This window comes from Macrobrachium rosenbergii, chromosome 21 (assembly GCF_040412425.1).
Source record: "Macrobrachium rosenbergii isolate ZJJX-2024 chromosome 21, ASM4041242v1, whole genome shotgun sequence".
NCBI classification, from domain to species: Eukaryota; Metazoa; Arthropoda; class Malacostraca; order Decapoda; family Palaemonidae; genus Macrobrachium; species Macrobrachium rosenbergii.
In genome coordinates, this window is record NC_089761.1 from 13,094,982 (window position 1) to 13,116,208 (window position 21,227).

Consider the following 21,227-nt stretch of genomic DNA (forward strand, 5'->3'; position numbering starts at 1 on the left):
TTGAGCTTGGCAAACACCAAGAACAACACCTACTTTATGGATTCATGTGCTAGCCAACACAAGTTTTGCACTTGCAATGCTTTCATCAATTTCTTTTTTTGGAAAAATGTATTGAATTCTGCTGCCTCCTCTTAGGCTAGGACAACTCATTACAGTTAATATATGATGTCCTGGCACAGCACACGAATCCTTGTTTGATGGATAATAATATGCACTTGCTCCTGATGACCCAGAAGGGTGTAGAAAGTTCACTGTGAAATCATCAAACTCTTCAAAGTTTTCCTCCACAATTCCATACCTAACTTCTTTGTTGTAAATGCATTCAACATACTCTCCTGGTTTGACATACTTTGGGTTACCAAGTATTGTAGGTTCATTAGAAATGTGGCCTTTCCTTATTCCTTTCTTTTCTCCAATGCCACTGAGTTGGGATACACCATCAGCTCTTCCTTGTCCTGGGGAACAAATCTGTGGTATTTCTGAGTTCCAGGAATGACCATACTTTCCTTAAATCGATGGTCCAACTTCTTTTCTATCTCTTTCAATTCTGCTGTAGTAAAAAAGAAAAATTCGGTCTCCTTGCTTAAGTTTTCTTCATAAAACTGAAACGTGTTCTGGTGTAAGACTTTGCCTCTCAGTAGTTCTCAGCAAACTGGCACGAGCAGTAGCTCTTTTTACTGTCCCTCCAATCCCATCACAGGCATTTTTTCCATGGGATGTAGCAAAGAACTGCCACTCACAAGCCAGACCAAAATCCTCTTCATGGTAACAAAGGTTTGTGAAATTATATCTGTTCTTATACTGGCCAGCACATCCATCTGAGAAATAGTGCACCTTCTTTAATTGTGGGTATCTGAATTTAACATAAGTCATAAGCTTCACTATGAATATGTAAACCATTATAGTATCGTGTTTTAGTGATGTATTTAAGAAACACACACTAAAATGGCTAAGTTCCTGGTCTACAGATGATCTGTAATAGATGACAAAAGGGTGAACTGTACACTGTGAATTGTCCCATTGAAAACCTTGGGCAGCATCCTGGACAATAAAAGAATAATTCTCAGAGAAATCCCCTACTACAACTACCTCGCTCTCAGGTTGTAACGATTCCTTCAACTGCTTATAGTACTGGGATTGTTGCTGAGCAACAAAGTGATGATGAACCACCCGACAGATTTTCATGCTTAGGGATGTTAAGTATTCATGAAGTGGTTCCACCTTATCAACCACTGTACAATGGCCAACAGTCACCCATTGCTTGTAAGTTACTTCATTTGGAGCTGATTTCACACTGTCAAGCAACTCAAGAAAATTCAGGACACCCTCTTCCCCTGGGCAATCATTGCAAAGTTGCATCATGCACGTCTCTCTCTCTGTGCAGCAGACATTGTAATCCAGAAGATTCTTGTAAGAAAGACCCCTTTCTCCCAAGTGCAGCTAGCTGTAATTTTGGATTTTGATGATAAGTCCAGACACAGACAGAATGAGTCCCACCACTACCAGCAAGCACACAATATGACGGCCATAATTTTGCAAATGTGGAAAATCCAACTTTAGGATTCTTTTCATCATTTTTGTATAGTTCAAAAATCTCTCTTAAATTTCCAAGGATCAATCACTTTTGCACCTTTGTTGGACCTTCAGCACCTGATAACTTTGATGCAATCCTTTTGTACAGGACACATACGACTAACATCATCTGACTCATAGAATCTTCTAACTATATCTTTGTTCTCTTCAGTTATTACTTTTCCTTTGCTCATTGTTGGAACTTTTGGAAGGATTCCATGTTCTGATTTCAGTAAACAGCTTTTTTAACCATGTATATTGTAGTTTGAAAGAAGTTAACTGTTTTATCAATTGTGTATTGCGAGTGTCAATATTTGTAGTTTGAGACTGTGACGTTTGCTCTCCATGAATGACTGTTTCAATTCATTCATTAATTTGTTCAGATGTTTTTCAGAGTGAGTTTCAGGTTCTGCATTATTATTTTCCTTATCGAGAATTTCAACTCCATAACTGAGTTCCACACTCTTTGTCAGGGATTTCTGAGCAGCTAATAGCTTACCACAAGCCTTGCGCTTTTTCTGGCTTGATGACAGCCCTTCTGAAAACAATAGAAAGAGAGACTTCACACAATTGACTATATCTAAAGAATTGGATGTAGCTCAGCTTGCATTTTGTGTCAACTCGATAGTAATATTAAAGATGTAACATTTCATAGTAAAAGCTTGCAAATTATATATGTTGTACTGTATATACAGTAGCTACCATAAATTCAATATAATTGTTCATATAGTAGTTCAAATAGATATAGGCTAGTATTAAATATGTTATATTGTTGATTTAGTGCTTACTTTTGTAATTGGCGTTTGGTCTAGGAGTGCAAGAACTGGTTCAAGTGAGGTTGAAGGACTTTCCCCTATGAAGCAATCACTGTCATTTTTCACATCTTTAATTGGAGAAATGTTACTCAAATCACTGTCAATAGTACATGATTCACTTGAATCTTGATCAGACTTGTTTTCAGTGGTACTAAGTATAGTTAGGTTCTTTATTATAATTTTCCAACAGTTCACACACAACAATGAGTCTTTTTTCAGTCTACCATCACATTTTTCAGCAAGTGTATCTGTCACTTTTCTAAGATTGATTGTTATGCATTTTTTGTGTTTTTTAATTGAGTCCTGGCATTATTTCAAATGTCGACCTGTTGTGATGTAATATAAATTTTTAGAAAATATAGCTATGTACACTTGATGTTTTGAGCCTTGATAGTCTCTGAGGATCAGAGCACCATATACACCAGCCACCAACTGTACTAACCTGTGGACAAGGATACTGAAATTAGACAAGTAGCAACTTGTTTCAACAGGTTGTTTAACAACACTGTTGACTGTTTCTCAAAGCTTACCAACATACACTTTGATTTTCATGATTGTTTCTCATAGCTAAGAACCCTGTCTTTGCTTTTATATCTATAAAAAAATCTATATGTCAAAATATGAGCATAAGTGTGAAAAAATAGGTAGTTCACTGACGCCCGACTTATGAATATGGTGTTCACTTATAGGTTAGTTTCATGAAAAATACTTATATACACAGTTTTTTTTTTTTTGCTGATTCTAATAGCTAATGCCCTTTCCTTCATTTTTTAAATCTATGAAAAAATTTCTCATTTGATACCCTAGAGGTCAAATTGTGACCTCAAATTTTTTTTTAATAACTTTTCTATTTTTCAACCTAGCATTTTGAGACCTGTATATTTGAATTCCTTGGCTCTTTCTGATTCTAAATATATATACATTTATGCAATTCTGATCATTATTAACCAAGTTATGGGTCGGTGAAAATATGTGACCTCATATTTCCCGAGGTCATATCTTTTGAACTGTTTGTCAGATTGGTCTAAAAACTTGAGAAATGGATACAGGGCCTAAGATTTCCCTATAAAATGACATTTTTATAATAAAATAAAGTTTTATATATACTTACCAAATGATTACATAGCTATAGTTTCTACTTATGCGGCAGCTCAAAATTCAAAATTCGCGGTAGCGCTCTTTTGTTTTGAGTGTAGGTATGTTGCCCTGCCCACTTTCGGGGAAGAATAGGTACAACTTAGCTAAGGAGCTCAATTCGTTTATGCTCTATGTCCATGAGAGGGGAGGAGGGCAGGCTCTGATCATGTAATTATTTGGTAAGTATATATAAAACTTTATTTTATTATAAAAATGTCATTTTTATATATGTAACTTGCCAAATAATTACATAGCTGAATCCCACATTGAGTGCAGGTGGGATGAATGGACATATAATACCCAAAAAAATACTTGATATGGGGGGTAATTTGGGATAGCAAATTAGCTAGCATCTTGGAATGCTTGTTGAAACCTTACCTGGCGAGGGAGCAACAGCAGACGGGTACTGCCTCTGGTCGTAGCTCCTCTCGACCTGTAGCCGTGTGGTGGTAGAGCCAAGAATCACCTCTACTGAGTGGGTGCTTTGCAACGTAGGAGGTCAATCGCAGGTTGCCAAAGCTAAAAATCCAATGGGTCACATAATGATATGTGGATTGCCCTTGCCCTGGGCACAGTACAATAGAATAACAAAGACCAGATAAAATTAACCTACACCGTACGACCTTTTATCCAAAACCATAAAAACCAATTGATGACACTTAAGATCAGTGTACATCAAACTTCCCAAGAAGTACGACTGACCTTATTCAAGGAGAGTGGATAGAGAAAAAGGGAAGGCGTTCCTCCTATCCTTCGTCCCCCAATACCATGCCAGCTGTGAAAAACGGACCTAAAGTACTGCATTTTTCATACACTGTCTCAACGTCCTGTAAATAAAACATGGCAAACACTGACTTGCATCTCCAAAAAAGTTGTTTGTAAAATCGAAGATAGAGACAGATTTCGTTTAAAAGCCAAAGACGTTGCCACAGCTCTTATTTCATGAGCCTTTACTTTGCACGAGGGAAGTAAATCGTCTTGAATTCCCGAATGTGCTTCCAAAATTACGGATCTTAAAAAGAATGACAGTGCATTCTTGGACAAAGGACGGCTGGGATTTTTAACGGAACACCAAAGATTAGGGGCCGGACCTCTAAGGTTTTTGGTTCTCTCAAGGTATACTCTTAGAGCTCTTACTGGGCAGAGGACATTCTCTTGCTCGTCTGGGCCTAATACTACTGAGAGGCTCTTGATAAAAAAGGAGCGAGGCCAAGGGTTAGCCAAAAATTCTAAAGTTAATGAGTATACTGCATTGCCTTGTGAGAAGCCTATCCTTTTGTCAATGGCATGAAGTTCGCTGGCTCTTTTGGCTGTGGCAAGTGCCACCAAGAATAATGTCTTCTTCGTAAGATTGCGAAGAGACGACGACTCTATCGGTTCAAACAGTGGACCTGAAAGCCAGTTGATGACCACGTCCAAATTCCAAGCGACTCCTGCGGGTTTAGCTTGCTTACTGGTGTTGAAATGTCTAATTAAATCAGTTATGTCTTGGTTGGAAGACAGGTCTAATCCTCTATGTTTAAATACTGAACTCAGCATCGCTCTGTAACCTTTGATGGTCGATGTTGAGAAATCTTTCGCTGTTCTGAGGTATAAAAGAAAATCAGCGATTTGGGTTACGGAAGTTTTAGAAGAGGAAATTCCTTGTTCTTGGCACCACTTCCTAAAAACTGTCCACTTGGATTGGTAGACTGCAGAGGAAGATTGTCATCTGCAGTTAGCAATAGCCTCTGCAGCCATTCTTGAAAATCCTTTCGCTCTGACAAGTTCCCTGACAGTCTGAAGCCTGTCAGAGCGAGAGTGGATAATCCTTGATGGTATCGGAGGAAGTGTGGCTGTCTGAGAAGACTTTTCCTCTGAGGAAGTAGTCTTGGAAAGTCTGTCAGAAGGCTCAAAAGATCGGGAAACCACTCTTTGTGTGGCCAAAAGGGAGCGACTAGTGTCACTGACACGTTGACGTGAGAATTGAACTTCCTCAGCACTTCTTTCACCATGCTGAAGGGAGGGAAGGCGTAAAGGTCGAGATTCGACCAGTCCTGCAACATGGCATCTGTTGCCCATGCTTGTGGGTCTGGGGCTGGGGAGCAATACAACGGAAGCCGATTGTTCCTCGATGTCGCGAACAGGTCTATTAACGGTTTTCCCCACAGTTTCCACAGGTCGGTGCATACCTGTGGATTGAGTGACCATTCCGTCGGTAGGACCTGTTTTCCTCGACTCAATTCGTCCGCCAGGACGTTCAATTTGCCGTGAATGAACCGAGTCACTAAAAGAGTTTCATTGCTCCTTGCCCAAAGAAGAAGTTCCTTCGTCGCTTCATTGAGAGTGAAAGAATGAGTCCCTCCTTGGTTCTTGATGTACGCTAGTGCGGTCATGCTGTCCGAATGCACTGCTACAGTTTTGTGGTAGGTTATCATGGCAAAATGTAGAAGTGCAAGATGAATTGCTTTTAGTTCCTTCATGTTGATGTGGAGGTTTCTCTCGGAAGGAGACCAAGTTCCTGATACTTCCATGTTGTTGAGGAGGGCTCCCCAACCCAGATCCGAAGCGTCGGAGAATAACATTAGGTCGGGGTTCGTTGGAGTTAGAGACATTCCTGCCGAAAATCTGTCTTTTGCCAACCACCATCTGAGATCCTCTTTTATCTGGGGAGTGATGTTGAAAATGAACGAGTCCAGAAAAGACTTCCTGTTCCAATTGGCTTTGAGGTAGAATTGAAGTGCTCTTGAATGCAGTCTGCCCAATGGAACAAACTTCTCGATGGATGAGAGAGTTCCAAGAAGACTCATCCGTGCGTTGGCTGAGCAGGAGTTGCAAGTCACGAAGTCCTAGATTTTCCTTCAGCAAGCGAGTATTCTTTGATGGGATGGAAAAGCCCGAAAACTTCGAGAGTCTATCACTATCCACTAGTCCACTGAGTGTGGACTAATTGCGACTTCTTGAAATTTATCAAAAGTCCTAATTCTTGGGCGAGACGAAGTGTTTTCCGTAAGTCCTCCGTGCATTGATAATTTGATGGGGAACGAAGAAGCCAGTCGTCCAGGTACAGAGAGATGTTTATCCCTATTAGATGAAGCCACTTCGTAAGGGGCGCGAGTACTCGGGTGAAAACTTGAGGGGCTGTGGATAGTCCAAAGCAGAGTGCCCGAAACTGGAAGACTCTGTCCTGGAAAACGAATCTTAGATACTTCCTGGAGTCCGGATGAATTGGAATATGGAAGTAGGCATCTTGCATGTCGATCATGACCATCCAGTCTCCCTGATGGATGGCCGACAAAACTGACTGATTCGTCTCCATTCTGAATTTCATTGTTTGAACGAAGCGGTTCAGGACACTGACGTCTAGGACAGGTCTCCATCCTCCCAATGATTTGGGAACCACAAAGAGACGGTTGTAAAATCCCCTTGAGTTTACATTCCCTATTATTTCTATTGCTCTCTTTTCCAGAAGGGCTGAAACTTCTCGAGATAGGGCAGAAAACTTCTCTGAGTTTACTGAGTAGGCTGCTAAGTTGATTGGAGAGGTTACTAATGGAGTTTTTTTCCTCGAAGGGGATTGTATAACCTTCTCTTAAAACTTTCAGTACCCACAGTTCCACGTTTCTCTTCTCCCATGCTGGCCAGAAATGTGACAGTCTTGCTCCCACTGGGACACGGAGGACCGAAGTCTCATTTCCTGATGTTAGACTTGAATGGTTTCCTAGATGGTTTGGAGGTTCGAAGGTTGGTTCTCGGACGGGACTGTAGATGGCCTCTACCTCCTCGAAAGGGATGTTGTTGCAGTGGTGACGACGTCCTAGTAGTTGCAGTAGAGGTTGTTCTCGTAGGAAAATAAGATCTCTTGGTGGATTGTGTGATGAGATCTTGGGTAGACTTCTTCTGAAGATCGACTGAAATTCAATCTATTATATCTTGCGGAAAAAGGTTATCCTTGACTAAAGGCGCAAACAGAAGCGAGGAACGTTCTGACGGAGTGACACCTTTAGCTGCAAACGAGCACCACAAATCTCGCTTCTTGAGTACTCCCGTAGTATAAATGGTAGCTAGCTCTACTGCTCCATCTCTAACAGCTCTATCTGCGCACCCCAAAACACCCAGCCAGTCCGATGCGAAGTTTTCTTGAAGTGACGCACAGTCTTCTATTTTCTTAGTCAAGGCTCCTATAGTCCAGTCTAAGAAACTAAAAATCTCAAATACTTTAAAAATATCTTTGAGAAGGTGGTCCAATTCAGAGGATGAAAAAAGAATTCTTGCTGAAGCGAAGGCCGACGAGCGAAGCATTGATAATACTGGAGAAGTCTCCTTGAGAGGGGCAGCGCCTCCCAGGACGGAGCTTCTCCCGTTGCATAAGCCAGATACTTCTGTCTTACCAAGCGAGAAGGAGGAGAACAAAAACCGCCTTCTTGGCTTTCCTTTTCTCTGCAAGCCAGGCATCCATACGGCCGAAAGCTTTCTTCGAAGACGAAGACAACACCAGGCGCGGATGTCTGGTGGTACCTGGAGGTTGACGCATGCCGAGGTAAGCTGAACCCGGCGATAAAGGAATGACTGGGGAGAAGGACGACGGGTAGCAGACCAGGAAAAACCTGAGTAGAGCCGAGTAATGAGAGGTGGGTTGTTCCTCTTCTACAGGATCTTCGGCGGACAAAACAGGAGATCCTGGAGGTTCTATGGGGTCCTGTGCGGTGTCCTGTACCGCTGGAGTTGGTTTCTCAGGAAGGCTCAACACTTTGTCAAGCCGGAGTTGAAGCGGCGCCAAAGAAGGGTTTATAGGGACTGAAGGAAATTCTTGCTGAGAGGTCACGACCGCATGAGAAGAGGGGTTGATTGAAGATGCGCCACCCACGACTGGGCGCATGGATGATATGCGTCCACCCGCTGTAGAAGCAAAAGTCCTGTCTGTGGACGCTTGGTTCGCCAATGATGGGCGCTCTGAAGACTGCCGTTCCCGCTCCGAGGGGGCCAACACAGGCTCTTCCGGCTTGGAAGCTGGGCGTTCCCGAACAGGTAGGGTTGGAGCAGTGCGCTCAGGTGATGGGCGCTCCGACGATGGTGTGCGCTCAAATGATGATGGGCGCTCGGATCTTGGACGCTCGGACATTGGGCGCTCGGACTTTGGGTGCTCTGATGGAGAAAGGTCGGATCCTGAACCGTCTGTGAACTGGTGTTTACGAACATTGTCTGGGCGTTTTCTTGCGCGAGAAAGAGAGCGAGAATCTCTTGTCGGCGAAGCCCAGAAACTACAAGATGGGAGAGGGCTATGATCTCTCTCAGCTGCTCGCTTACGAGGCGGGGGAGAATCGGAGTCCATAGAAGCACCTAGCCTTTTCAGTGGTCTAGATACATGAGAGAAATGGTCACTGCATCTCTTAGATGTGGGCGAGTCTGATCCACTTGAAGAAAGAGTGTGCGTATCCATCCTAATACCTTTCCAACGGTATTCATCCGTGGCCTGGGATCGGTGGACAACGGGTTCGGATGAGGCGACGACTGCTCGTGGGCAAACCCCACCGACCTCCCTTGGACTGTCAGTTTGCTTCCTCCCATGTTTGCAAGGGGAGTTTAGCAGGGACCTTGGTCTAGGAGCATCGGTGGGACGAACAGCCGCCCCCTCCACTGACACATCACTTGACACAACACTATTAAATTTGTCCATTAGGACTTTCACAGAATTCCCAATTTGGGACACCGTATTAACTAGTAAATTAAATTTCTGGTCTACCCGTGCTTCTAAGCTGGCAATGGCATTGGGTTCAGCAGAATAAGAATTAGGTACAGGAGTGATGGGAAAAGCTGGAGAGCTGGAAATGGGAGAAAAAGCAGTCACAGGCGTCGAAGGGATAGGTAAAACATCAATATCTTCCCTTGAAGAATGGCCCATACTAGTAGAAGCCTTAGCTTCGGCCCTAGCTGTAGCTTTCCTAATTCTGTCCCTTTTCAATTTGTCTAAATGAGACTGCAAAGTTTTCCATTTACCCTGATCCCAGTCTTTACATTCGTCACAAGTCAAATCAGGGGAACAAATTTGTTCCCTACAAGTACAACAAATTGTATGTTGGTCGTATTTTACCGACATGAGTCTAGTTTTGCAGCCTTTGCTGCAGTACCTAAAGCTGGATAAACTAGAGTCAGACATAATGGTCAAGAATTCCAAATGAATAAATACCACTCAAATTGTCCAAAAAACTAGTAAGCTAATAGCTGCGCTACCAACAAAAGAGTACTTCACCAAAGACGATCTCCGACATTTGGTGAAAACGAAAACAAGAGCTGCTAATAACTGGTGTTAAGTCATTAACCGGCAGAAACGAATTGAGCTCCTTAGCTAAGTTGTACCTATTCTTCCCCGAAAGTGGGCGGGGCAACATACCTACACTCAAAACAAAAGAGCGCTACCGCAAATTTCGAATTTTGAGCTGCCGCATAAGTAGAAACTATAGCTATGTAATTATTTGGTAAGTTACATATATAAAACCAAATTTTATCAAAATCTGAGAAATGAGGGTGTTAATTTTAAGAAATTTTGGTTGATTTAACAGAGAATGCCCCAGATGGTTCATTTCCCCTGATACACAGCCACTGAATATTCCACAAGTATCCAGACATCTCCTAGAAGAAGAGATTACAGCAGTCAGAACAACAGTCTAATCTCTGGAAAACACCTGAAGGTGAGCTCTACCTAAGAGACTAGGGTTCCAAGACAGTGCCTAGGTGCTTCCTCAAGAGCACAGCACTCAAAAATAAGTACAATGATCTTTAAAATGTGCTGCTCCAAATTATCCTAAGGAGGTTCTGAAGGACCAGGACCTTCAACTCCTAATAGATATCTCAAGACATAAGCTGGATCATCCCCAAAGAGAAAGAGGCTGACACACCAGCCTGTCCTGGAAAATGCCTAAAGGGGTCACAATCAGAACAACTGGAAATGATCATGTTGAACCATGAACCAAGGTAGACTCACAAATGAAACAAGCATGCTCTGAATCATGGTAAACATTCCTGCAGAATTTCCTATGATCAGCCAAAGCTGTAGCAGAGGCCTCTGGTGAGCACTTGGGTGCAATCACACATATGCACATCGGGAGTTCTGTGCAAACCAGAAACATTACGAAGGATTGCCCAATCATGCCCATGTGGGTTGTCATGATACCCAGCAGTATTATAAAGAGCCACCTGTTGTATGTGAACCCCATCTGCATATGCACCTATCTATGCAACTCTGCAGGTGAGTTACCACTGTTCCCAACCCTTGAAGAGGGGAGGTGCTCACTTGAAGTCCTGCAGGACTTTTTGTAAGACTTCTATAGTAAGTGCATCCTCTTTGATATTGCTGGCCAAGCTCTTCCCAGAGGAGACCACAGATGTGGCCATCTCTTCACAGTAAGGGATGGCCACATCTGCAGATATTTCACTGACAAACAACACACATGTGCAGTGGTCTCATCTGGGAAGAACTTGGCCAGCACTAGCTAAGAGCATGTGTTGCTCACTTACCTTCATGCACTTACAACTCTCAGGCCAAGACAGCAGAAAATGAGCAGAAGAGGTAAGAAAGTGGGAGGGGCAGTCCAGGAGGAAAAGCCTAGAAGATTCAGCGGTGTCAAGGACAGAGTAACCAACCACCCAAGAAGACACCAATGAATGCTTTTTGCCCTTCCGTTTCTGATCAAACTCTTCCACTGCAAAGGAGGCCAGTTAGCACACACTCCTCGGCAAGTGAACCAGGCTTCAATATCTACATCTGCAGAACATTGTCACTTATGGTCACATTCATGATGTAAATACAAACAATTCACCTTACATACTGAACACCAAGGATAAGTTTCAACTTGGCAATTAGCAGGAGTTTGCAGCAACACATTCTCACCTGACAGTGGCCAAAGAAAACAGGCTGGCATACAGCAGGTGGGCCATGGATTCCCAACCCCCAAAAACAAACCCACTGACCTAATATTTATCACCTAGTTACCAATTTTCAATATATATGTTTCCTGCCTGCACTGAGGAATACTTATATGTACCGTGCTGGTTTGTAGCCACACATGAACAAACTGGTTTTTCCTTCTTTAAAATAACCTACAAATTGAGAAATCACTATCAGGTATAAAGTTTATCAGATGAAACAACATAAAGAAAACATGACAGCCTTGGGGAAGGTATTTTATTTTAAATGTTTATTCTTCTCATTATTATTAAATATACAATGCACTTTGACACAGACACAGGGTTAAAGAGAATGCTGATCAAACATTCAAACTAAAAGAAACTAGCCACTCAAATGAATGCAAGACACTAATCAACACAAGTGACCATACGTCTTTCATGACCCCAAGGAAGATTAGTTGCCTCAACAGTTTAACTAAATGAAAAAATTGGCAATGCAATATTGCAGTGGCCTACCAAACTGATTATTTAGTCTTATTCTTTCTCTCCTCAACCACAGTTGCATTAAGTTTTAGAAGCTTCACAGAAAAAAAAGTAAAAATATGAAGTTGTTTACCGAATAAACACTAACTATAAAACTGCTACTTTCAAACCTACGTATTTCCTCAGCTCAGGCATCCTACAAAATCAACAACGCAAGATTACTTTTCACCTATGAGCATAGCTAGGCTAATGCTTTTCTGATATATTCTTAATCACAGGAATGTTGGATTTTCTATACATTCTTTCATCAAAGTCCAGCTTTTATACAGGATATCAATATTGTGTTCTATTTTGTAGGTATTTTTCTTCAAACCAATTACAGCATCATTTGGTCATTGTCAGGATGACACATTCTTTAATTTTCAAAGGGAAATCTCAAGTTTCAAGATGACAGAGTTCTCTGATGGATCTTCATGATATGTGCTAAATGTCAGCATACTTTTATTTTTTGTTGTAACAACAATTTGCTGTTATCCATTACAAGATCATGGCATGGGTCCACCATCTATAAGAGCTCTAAGGGTAAAAATTGGTGACAAAACAAAAAGTCACGATAACGAATAAAATATGGTTAAACTTTTAAGATATGCATTACAGTTAAGGAGGCAACTACTGTAACATAAGGTCAAGCCATGTGAAGCTGTGTTTTGTGAAATTATTTTAAAGAAATTTACTTTCCCATAACTTTAATAATGTACCTGTTGCTTGGGTAACTAACACCACTTTAGATAAAATGACAACTGTATCATCACAAAAATGCAACAATATTTAGCCTAGGTAAATAATGAACCCTAGTGACATGCTACCTAAGTGACACTTTAGTTAGCTAGGTTATGGCAGCCCCATGACAATTTACCTGCAAAGGGCACAGCGCCTAAGCAATTTTTGTATGGTGCGAGATCTACATAATAGCTTGGCTAATTTAAGACATACCAGTCTCATATCAATTTAAGTTATGCCACACCATTATGGCTTGGGTAGATTAAGGTAACCCTGTGACAATTTAAATGCATCAGCAGGTTCAATGAGCAACAAAATCAGGTTCAAAACATCCAATCACAAACTGGTCTGCACATTTCCCCCAACCAACTTTTGCTGGAGGTATCCATGTAAAAGACGAACATGTGTATTCACAAGAGAACAATACTATTTCTGATAGTTCTGTTGTGATTTAGACACATTTTATATCATTGCTAAATGAAATGTTGGTTAAACAAGCTCCAACTTTCCCTATGACTAACATACATGGAGGACTGCTGTGGCAAAACAATTGATCCAATGGACAACCAATCCTTTTGGGTATTGCAATGAAGAGAACAACAAATCCTCAAAGTATTTAAGCAAATATTATTTCTCTATGATATACAGTGCCCTAGGTCACTGTAAAGTGGGAGCAGGAGGGAATCAAAGTTCCCCTGGTCACATAGGACTAAATGCCTTATACTAGGTTAGGTAGAATTAGGTTAGGCTGTATTACTTTACTTATCAGACTGTGATCTACAGCACCCTAGGTTAGGTTAGGGGGGTGTTCAGCAGGATGAAGCTTACCATCTGGTGATTGTCATACACTAGGCTAAATTAAGATACATCCTGTATTTCACTAATTTGTTTGTTTCCTACACCATAAAACCCTGTTCCCCACTATTCTCCCTTTAGTACTACACATGGGGGGGGAGTGAGTAATGGGCTAACAAAGTGTTTCCATCAATAAAGCCTCCTAAAAACTTATTTCACATTTGTAATGCATTAGAATTTTAAAGGTAACCTTTACTCAGTAGGCTAATCCTAGTTTCATATAGCTTAAACAATACAACTCTCAGCTACTATTGCTGGACTATTAGCCTAGTTGTTAACCACATCCATATGGATGAAGAAGAAAAATCTTCAAAAAACCTTTCATGGTAATAGATCAGTGCAGAATATTTGCACATTATTCCAAGGTTATGGGGGGGGGACTTGCTGTCACCATAGGTTAAGTTACAGGAAAGTTAGGTTAGAATGTATCCCTGTTAAAATACATTTGATCTGTGGTAGTTTTACTTTAAGATATCACTTTCCTATGTTTTAATGCATGCTTTCAATATTTCTTATGTCCATTTCTTTAGCAAACAACCTAACCAACCTTACCATACCTAACCTACTCTAGGGTAAGAGGTCCTTACCCTAGTGTTTGATATTAGTTTGAAAACACAGAGACTTACCTTCTTCTAAATGAGAATTCTCAATGGGATTAATATCCTTGTATTTCACTCATTTTGTGTTTTCCCCCACTTAAAAGCCCTACTTTCACACTATGGTCCCCAAAACTGTAGGATATATGGGTGGGGTTCACTATCTCTAAAAATACTCATTTGCTAATGAAATGTTCAAAGCACACATTAAAACACAGGAAAATTATATTTTCAAGTCCAAATAGCAATAATGGGTTAAATTTCAGTGATACCTGATCTGGTTTTCAGCTGCTCATAATACAGCAAAGGTGAGATAATTTGAGAAATTTACAGAGAAATTACTGAGATAATGAGAGATTTACCACCTTTGGCTTATGTTTCTTTTTTCATTCCTGAGGGGCGGATACTAAACATGGCACAAAACTTCTGCAGCAGAAAACCATGTTTAGTACTAGTCCCTCAATGAAGAGAGCCAAAATATAAACCAAAAGACAGCAAAATTTGTTATAACAGTAAATTTCTGAAATATGGGTAGGCCTACCTCACCTCTACTGCATTATATACACCCATTTCTATATTTTTCAATCAAGGAATTATATTAACAGGCCTAGTCGATATCTTCATGTGGCCATCTTTACATTTGTGTTAATATTGGGATTTCTTCAGTAAGCAACACGTGGAAATAGCATAGCCTGAACAACTCTTCTGCCCCCTTAGCCTTTTCACAAATATGCTTGGCCCTATAGGCCTCAAAAATGGGGAATGGTAAAACATCCTAACCTTGGATACTGGCATAGCATAACATTAACCTGGATTATTCTAACTCCTAATTTACTTACCTTAGGCATTAAATTATGTGGACTAACAGGCCTAGCCTATCCTGAGATCAATGTTTAATATAAGGGACGGCCCACCCGTTTTGAAATGATACATACCTAGTTTATGCCCCTAAGGTTTAGCTTTGGCCTAATCAAGTATTCCATAACAAGTTAAACCTTCGCACGATAATCAGCTTAAAAAGAGCCTTCATTTAAAAGTGATTTCTTGTGGCTTGCTTGTCGCTATGGGGCAGCAGGATGCAGGATGTTCACATCAGCTGAGAGCACCTAATGACACCTATTAGTGTTCTGAAGTGTACAAACCTGGAAATATAACATCTGGTCGCTCACATATTTTTAGAGAGCCATATTTAGCTTTGCAGACAGCTACTTAACCAACTACATCAAATAATGTACAGGACGAAGAAAAATAATACTGTAAATTGGCAGACCCGCCCTCGAATGCTTAACCCATTACAATACAAACGTAAACAAAATAACCAAGGAGTTTTCTTAATCTACCTGTCTAGAGTTGAACCCAGTTTGAACAAGCAATTCTTCCTCCCCCCCCCCAAAACAACATCTCTCTCTCTCTCTCTCTCTCTCTCTCTCTCTCTCTCTCTCTCTCTCTCTCTCTCTCTCTCTCTCAACATAAATCTAAATAATACTTATCCATCCACATCCAGTTTTGATTATTTGAAGTTTCTATATATACAACCATTCGGTAACAAAACCACAACAATCAAAACAAACTACTTATTTAGAAAAACTTTTATCGCAAAATATTACAGTACCTTGTAAATACTCCGCTATACTTAATGATAACTGTAGAGCCTACCTGGAAATTGAGAAAAGGATATTCTGAGAACAGTCTTTTTAAGTGAATCATTCTTGCTCTCCTCCAGTTAATGGCCCTGATGCTGTATTTGATAAGGTGACCTAATCGATATTAAATGTAAAGCAAATTCATGCATTATAAGTCAATGTCCCAGTCGTGACGATTCACGTCTAATCTTTCCACTTACCTATTGCTTAAACTATGATATATATATATATATATATATATATATATATATATATATATATATATATATATATATATATGTGTGTGTGTGTGTGTGTGTGTGTGTGTGTGTGTGTGTGTGTGTGTGTGTGTGTGTGTGAAAGTTGCTATCAGATTTTATTTGACATAACTTCTTGGAAAAATGGGAATATCCAGCAATACTAACAATACTAAACACTACACCACAGCATATGAAACGCGCATTAGTTAAGCAGAAAAATTGGTTGGAACTAATAGCTATGGTACATAAGATATCAACCTAGGATATCCTCAGTACAACCATTATAAAGGCTACTGGTTGGTGTTATATTATCGTGTGGAGACGATTACAAAATAAGCCTAATGAAATACATAAATGATAAGAAGAATGATAAAATTTTATAATCAACAGTCTTCGCAAATTACGTAACTACCATTGGCCCTCCTATCAGAATTTGGGGACATGCCTCTTGACAGTGGGTGGCCCCAGAGAAAATTACAAGAACAGTCACTGCATTCTGCCTTTGAAGGTTATATATCTCCATCTATGTGCACTCAAGCGTATGTCTGAACCAATATATATATATATATATATATATATATATATATATATATATATATATATATATATATATATATATATAGAGAGAGAGAGAGAGAGAGAGAGAGAGAGAGAGAGAGAGAGAGAGAGAGAGAGAGGAGTTCTAGAAAATAGAATTTAAACTTTCTAGTAGCCACACTCGTTTGAATCTTGAATTCTTTGCATGATTATTCAACAAAGTGCTGTGCAAACCTTACATCGGCATAAACCCCTACCGAACCTCTTTTACATATGACTTCTCCTCCCATTGTTTTCATAGCTAGCTGAACCACCTGTTCCAACTTCTTCTTCCTCTGAAGAATCAGTCACAAGGACCGCTGATCTGAATAAGATATGAGGATACGTCGTCGTTGGTTTATGCAAAATGTCTTGAAACCTGCCAGTTCTATTCATGAAATGTTCCCCTTGACCCATTAAGATGACAGTAAGATAAACAGCTTCTCATAAAGTTCATGCAGCTCATTCTGATTTAATTTGCTAATCGAGAAACATGAGAACAATTTGCTATCGTTGTCGCTGCAAAATGATATTATGTTATAGTGTAAGGGAGCAATTTGCTATCGTTGTCACTGCAAATGAGAAATCTCTCTCTGGGATAATGCCGTTTTTTATGTAAAATTTAATTTAAAACAATGACGTTTGTCTCAGTAGGGTACTTTTTCGAGAATTTCATATTCGCTCGCTATAGCACAAACCCTGCGCATCGTGACCTTCCTATACTCTTGAGATGTGCTTATTTTTCTTATTGTTCATTTTATGTACCTAGTTGTTTTTAGTGTTATTCTTTATCAGTTGTATACATACATAATTATTTATTGTTTTATATATATATATATATATATATATATATATATATATATATATATATATATATATATATATATATATATATGATGTGCGTGTTATCCTTTTTCTTGTATGATCTTTCATCCATTTTATTTCATATACGGAATGTAAAATGGACGTATATCATGTAAGACAAGACCTTTCATGTGGGTATTCTATTCTTTGAAAACTTGCTATGCAAATGAATAGCCTTGAGGTTTGTTTCTGGAGAATGTATTTTCATGAACTCTGTGCATTAAGCATGTAGGTAATCTTATAAACTCACTGAAGAAAATACCCAGATAGCCCATTGGTTGGTACTGATTAACCAGCTTTGTGCCGGCACAGGTGAGGTGTTGCAGTGACTCAGAGGACAGGTGTGAACCTCTGAACTCGAATAGCCAATTGAGACAACTCAGATTTAGATGAAAATATAACAAGCAAATGAGGAATAACAATTGTTGTGTTTTTCGTTGACACTTTTAATAAACTTTTCCTAAAGAAGTAATAAGTCATATCAAACAGGTATCTCTTAAAAACCCTTTATTATCAGTTTCATAAGAATTAGTCAACTCTATGAAATATTAAAATATGTAAAACATATATAGTTTACGAATAAACTTCCCCCATTACCAAATACATTTAACTTATAAGTTACAGAAACTCAAATGCGTTATATGCTGTTAGTGATTTATGGGTATTTGCTCCACTGTCATCACATTTATTCTAGTCTTATTTCTTTAAAAAAAAAAAAAAAGTCCTTATAGGAGCCAAAGTCAGCCAGGTGGAATCTCCATGTTTTGAAGAGCAATTCTCCGCGGCACACTATCGCCAAGTAAATAAACAAGAGCAATTTGTTTTCTTGTTTCTAGGTGAAAGATAAAAATGTAAAAGTGAAAAATGGTGAGTTAATCACGTATTCCATCACACCATGCTGTGGCTGAAAAGACTGATAAGTGTAAAAAACGTAGAAATAAAAAAAAAACATATAAAAGGCCGATAAATTTGTCCAAATAGAAATTTTTAAAGACCAGATGTTTCGAATCTCAGTAATGGTGATGGTAATATATAATGACAATAATAAATGCAAGATGAAAAATAAAGATGATGCGTAAAGCATTCTCTTCTAGTAAATACTTCAGGAAAAGATCGTCTAAATAACTTGGTCTTGGAACAACTGAAATTTGTCTTGGAATTTTTCAAAAGCTCTGTAGACTCTCTCGGCGACTTCGTACAGATCGACACTAATCTCCGGGGCGTCTGCTCGGCCTTCAGATGTCACTGTGAATGCGCGGGAATATTTCCCAGTGATCAAGTCGTATATGAAGATCCCCGTGAATATCATGGCTAAGGCAAGTAGCGTGCTTTGGATGGTTTGGCCCACATACAGCAAAATCTGAAATAAAATGTAACATAACGTAAGACATTATACGATAGTTACTATTTGAATGATGACTGTATAATTGCTAGCAAGTACTCAAAGACAAGTTCTGGCATAAGGACATTTTAATCTATAGCAACGAAGTCAAGTGAACGAACGAATGTAATAAAAAAAACTCACAAAAGAGAAATAGGCAAAATAACATGGTCACTGGATTACAATTAGAATAATATCAGTATAAATGTTCATAATCCATTGAACACAAGTGCATGAATGCATTTATAATTACTCAAAAATATGAATACCGACCACTGCTTAGTGAGAGAATGTTATAACTTACTTGCGATCCGATGCCTTCGGGATCACTCAAAACCTCGAAGAATCTGGGTGTCAATTTTGTGCAGGGTTTCTCTGCCTGTGGCTGGCTGTGTTGGCTGTGCAGTCTCTGCTGCTGAGCGTAGTACTGCTGCTCTTTAGTATACTGCTGCTGTTGCTGTCCATTGAGCAAGACCTGATGATTGCTTGGCTGCTGATACGCTTGTTGTTCGTATAGCTGTCGGATCTGCTGCTTTTCTCCGGAGCTTTTTTCACTTTCCTTTGCGTATGGATCTTGGTCTAAGTGTTGATTAAGGGACTGGCCTGGATTTGGAGTAGAGCCGGCTGAGATGGCGTAGATGCCCAGTGCAAGAATAAGGATGGCTGTCTTCATCTGTGAAAAACAAAAGCATTCTAAAATGTGCAGGATAAAGAATCTTAAAAATTAAGGTAGAAGTGGACGATTTATACTAATGCACCTACAGTAGGCTACTCTTTTTTTTTTTTATCTATTATCCTGTGATGATAATAATGTTAATAATAACGCAAACTGCTTTCCTAACATAACATAGCAAATTTGAATGAAAAAAATAATCCCTACACAAAATATTAAAGTAAAACTCATTTCAAGCCCTGAGGTCAACACTATAGGCTTCGTTTTTCATTCCCCTGAACACTTCACTATACTTACCACAAGGGTCCGTGGTGGCTAAGGCATACCTAATCTAAATCAACTAACTACTAACTACGCATGATAAACTTTGGTTGGTGACTGTAAAGAGGCTAATTTTCTGAAGATAGGCTGAAAGATAAAAGAAAAAGAAATGCTCAATAACATCAAAGCGTTATATAACGCTTACTTAGTGAATCTGTTCTGAGTGAGTTTAATTTTTTCTGAAACTAGGAATTGCTGTGTTTGATCAGGATCTTTAAATTTACTTCCTCTTAAATTAAGATTACTTTTTCTTTATCGTTTTCAAACATTTCCACGTGTATCTCTCACGAGACTGGAGGTGTAAAAAGCCTTAAATAAAACTTAAATACCCTAAGTTCTTGGTAGTGACCAGTAATCCCCATTACTCTATAACTCCCAACCCCAACCCTGCACCTTCCAGGACCCAATCCCATCACCAACGGATCTCGATTTTGAGATAATTTTGTATGTCACCTTGTGAACATAACTGTAGACACAGCCTTTAATTTTCACTGTGTTATTTCCACTGCATTCGGGATTCATCCATCAAAAGTACAAAATTAATCCAATTATTGGCGTCAACAAGGTACTAATGTTATGTCCAGGCAGCTCTGAATTAATTACATCAAAATTATCATTGACTGAAAACCTGCACTGACATAATACCATGTTTTATCAGTTTTGCATAAATGTCCAGAATTATGTGACTCGGAGGCCTTGGTTAAACTGCATTATGATAATAAAATATCATAACTGCTAATAGAATATAAATAAGCATGTTTTAACATTATATTTATTTTCTCTACATCATAAACCTCGATTCTTAGCGGTAACAGACAAGAGCGTCTTTCCCTCAGCATCAGATGTAGATTCTATAAGAACTTACAGGAAACTCTCCATACAGATATGGTGAAAAAAAAATTATAGATAGATTTTACGACGAACCCATTCTTGCTTCCGAATTAAATTATTCAAATGGAAACATGAAATTATGCTATATTCCCCAACTAAAAACTGTTGAAATGTATGTCTAACAAGAAGCATTGTTTTGTATTTGCTGTATAAAAAATACAAAAATTTCATCTCGATGAACAGCCAGATGCGGCAGTTGTCTCTAATGAATGAAGACACAAAACAATAGATTTAAAATGCACAAAATATCCAACTCGTTGCCTCTGTAATTCGAACTGGTAATCCTTATGCACCATCAAAGTCTCAAATACTTCAGTAAAAAAAGTTTTACATGTCAACAATGAGTTCATCAATACTTACTTTGCTTGTGTGATTTTTTTCAGTGTGCGCCGATGGTCCTTGTTCGCAAATAAAACAAGTCGCGTTCCTTGTCGTGGCTAAAACCCCAGCCTCCCGCCTCCCGGTCACCTTTGATCAAATTAGCTCCTCCCATTGCCGAGAAGACGACCAATCAGCT

The 21,227-nt window shown here is 39.4% G+C and overlaps 3 protein-coding genes across 3 annotated transcripts in view; all 3 read right to left on the bottom strand.

Moving 5' to 3' along the window:
• Positions 1-15,450, bottom strand: part of LOC136849680 (TBC1 domain family member 2B-like) — a 546,715-nt gene extending 531,265 nt beyond the window's left edge. Inside the window, 1 exon segment of the mRNA XM_067123026.1 lies at positions 15,265-15,450. The gene's annotated coding sequence lies outside the window, so the exon portion shown is untranslated.
• Positions 5,141-6,313, bottom strand: LOC136849392 (uncharacterized). The gene has a single exon (XM_067122744.1). The coding sequence runs from the start codon at positions 6,311-6,313 to the stop codon at positions 5,141-5,143; it is 1,173 nt and encodes a 390-aa protein (XP_066978845.1).
• A 2,486-nt stretch (positions 15,451-17,936) lies between the features above and the next one.
• LOC136849681 (uncharacterized) lies at positions 17,937-21,227 on the bottom strand. The gene is made up of 3 exons (XM_067123027.1): positions 21,071-21,227; positions 19,130-19,498; positions 17,937-18,804 (listed from the first exon to the last, which is right to left on the bottom strand). The coding sequence occupies exons 2-3, from the start codon at positions 19,496-19,498 to the stop codon at positions 18,562-18,564; spliced, it is 612 nt and encodes a 203-aa protein (XP_066979128.1). The 5' UTR covers positions 21,071-21,227; the 3' UTR covers positions 17,937-18,561.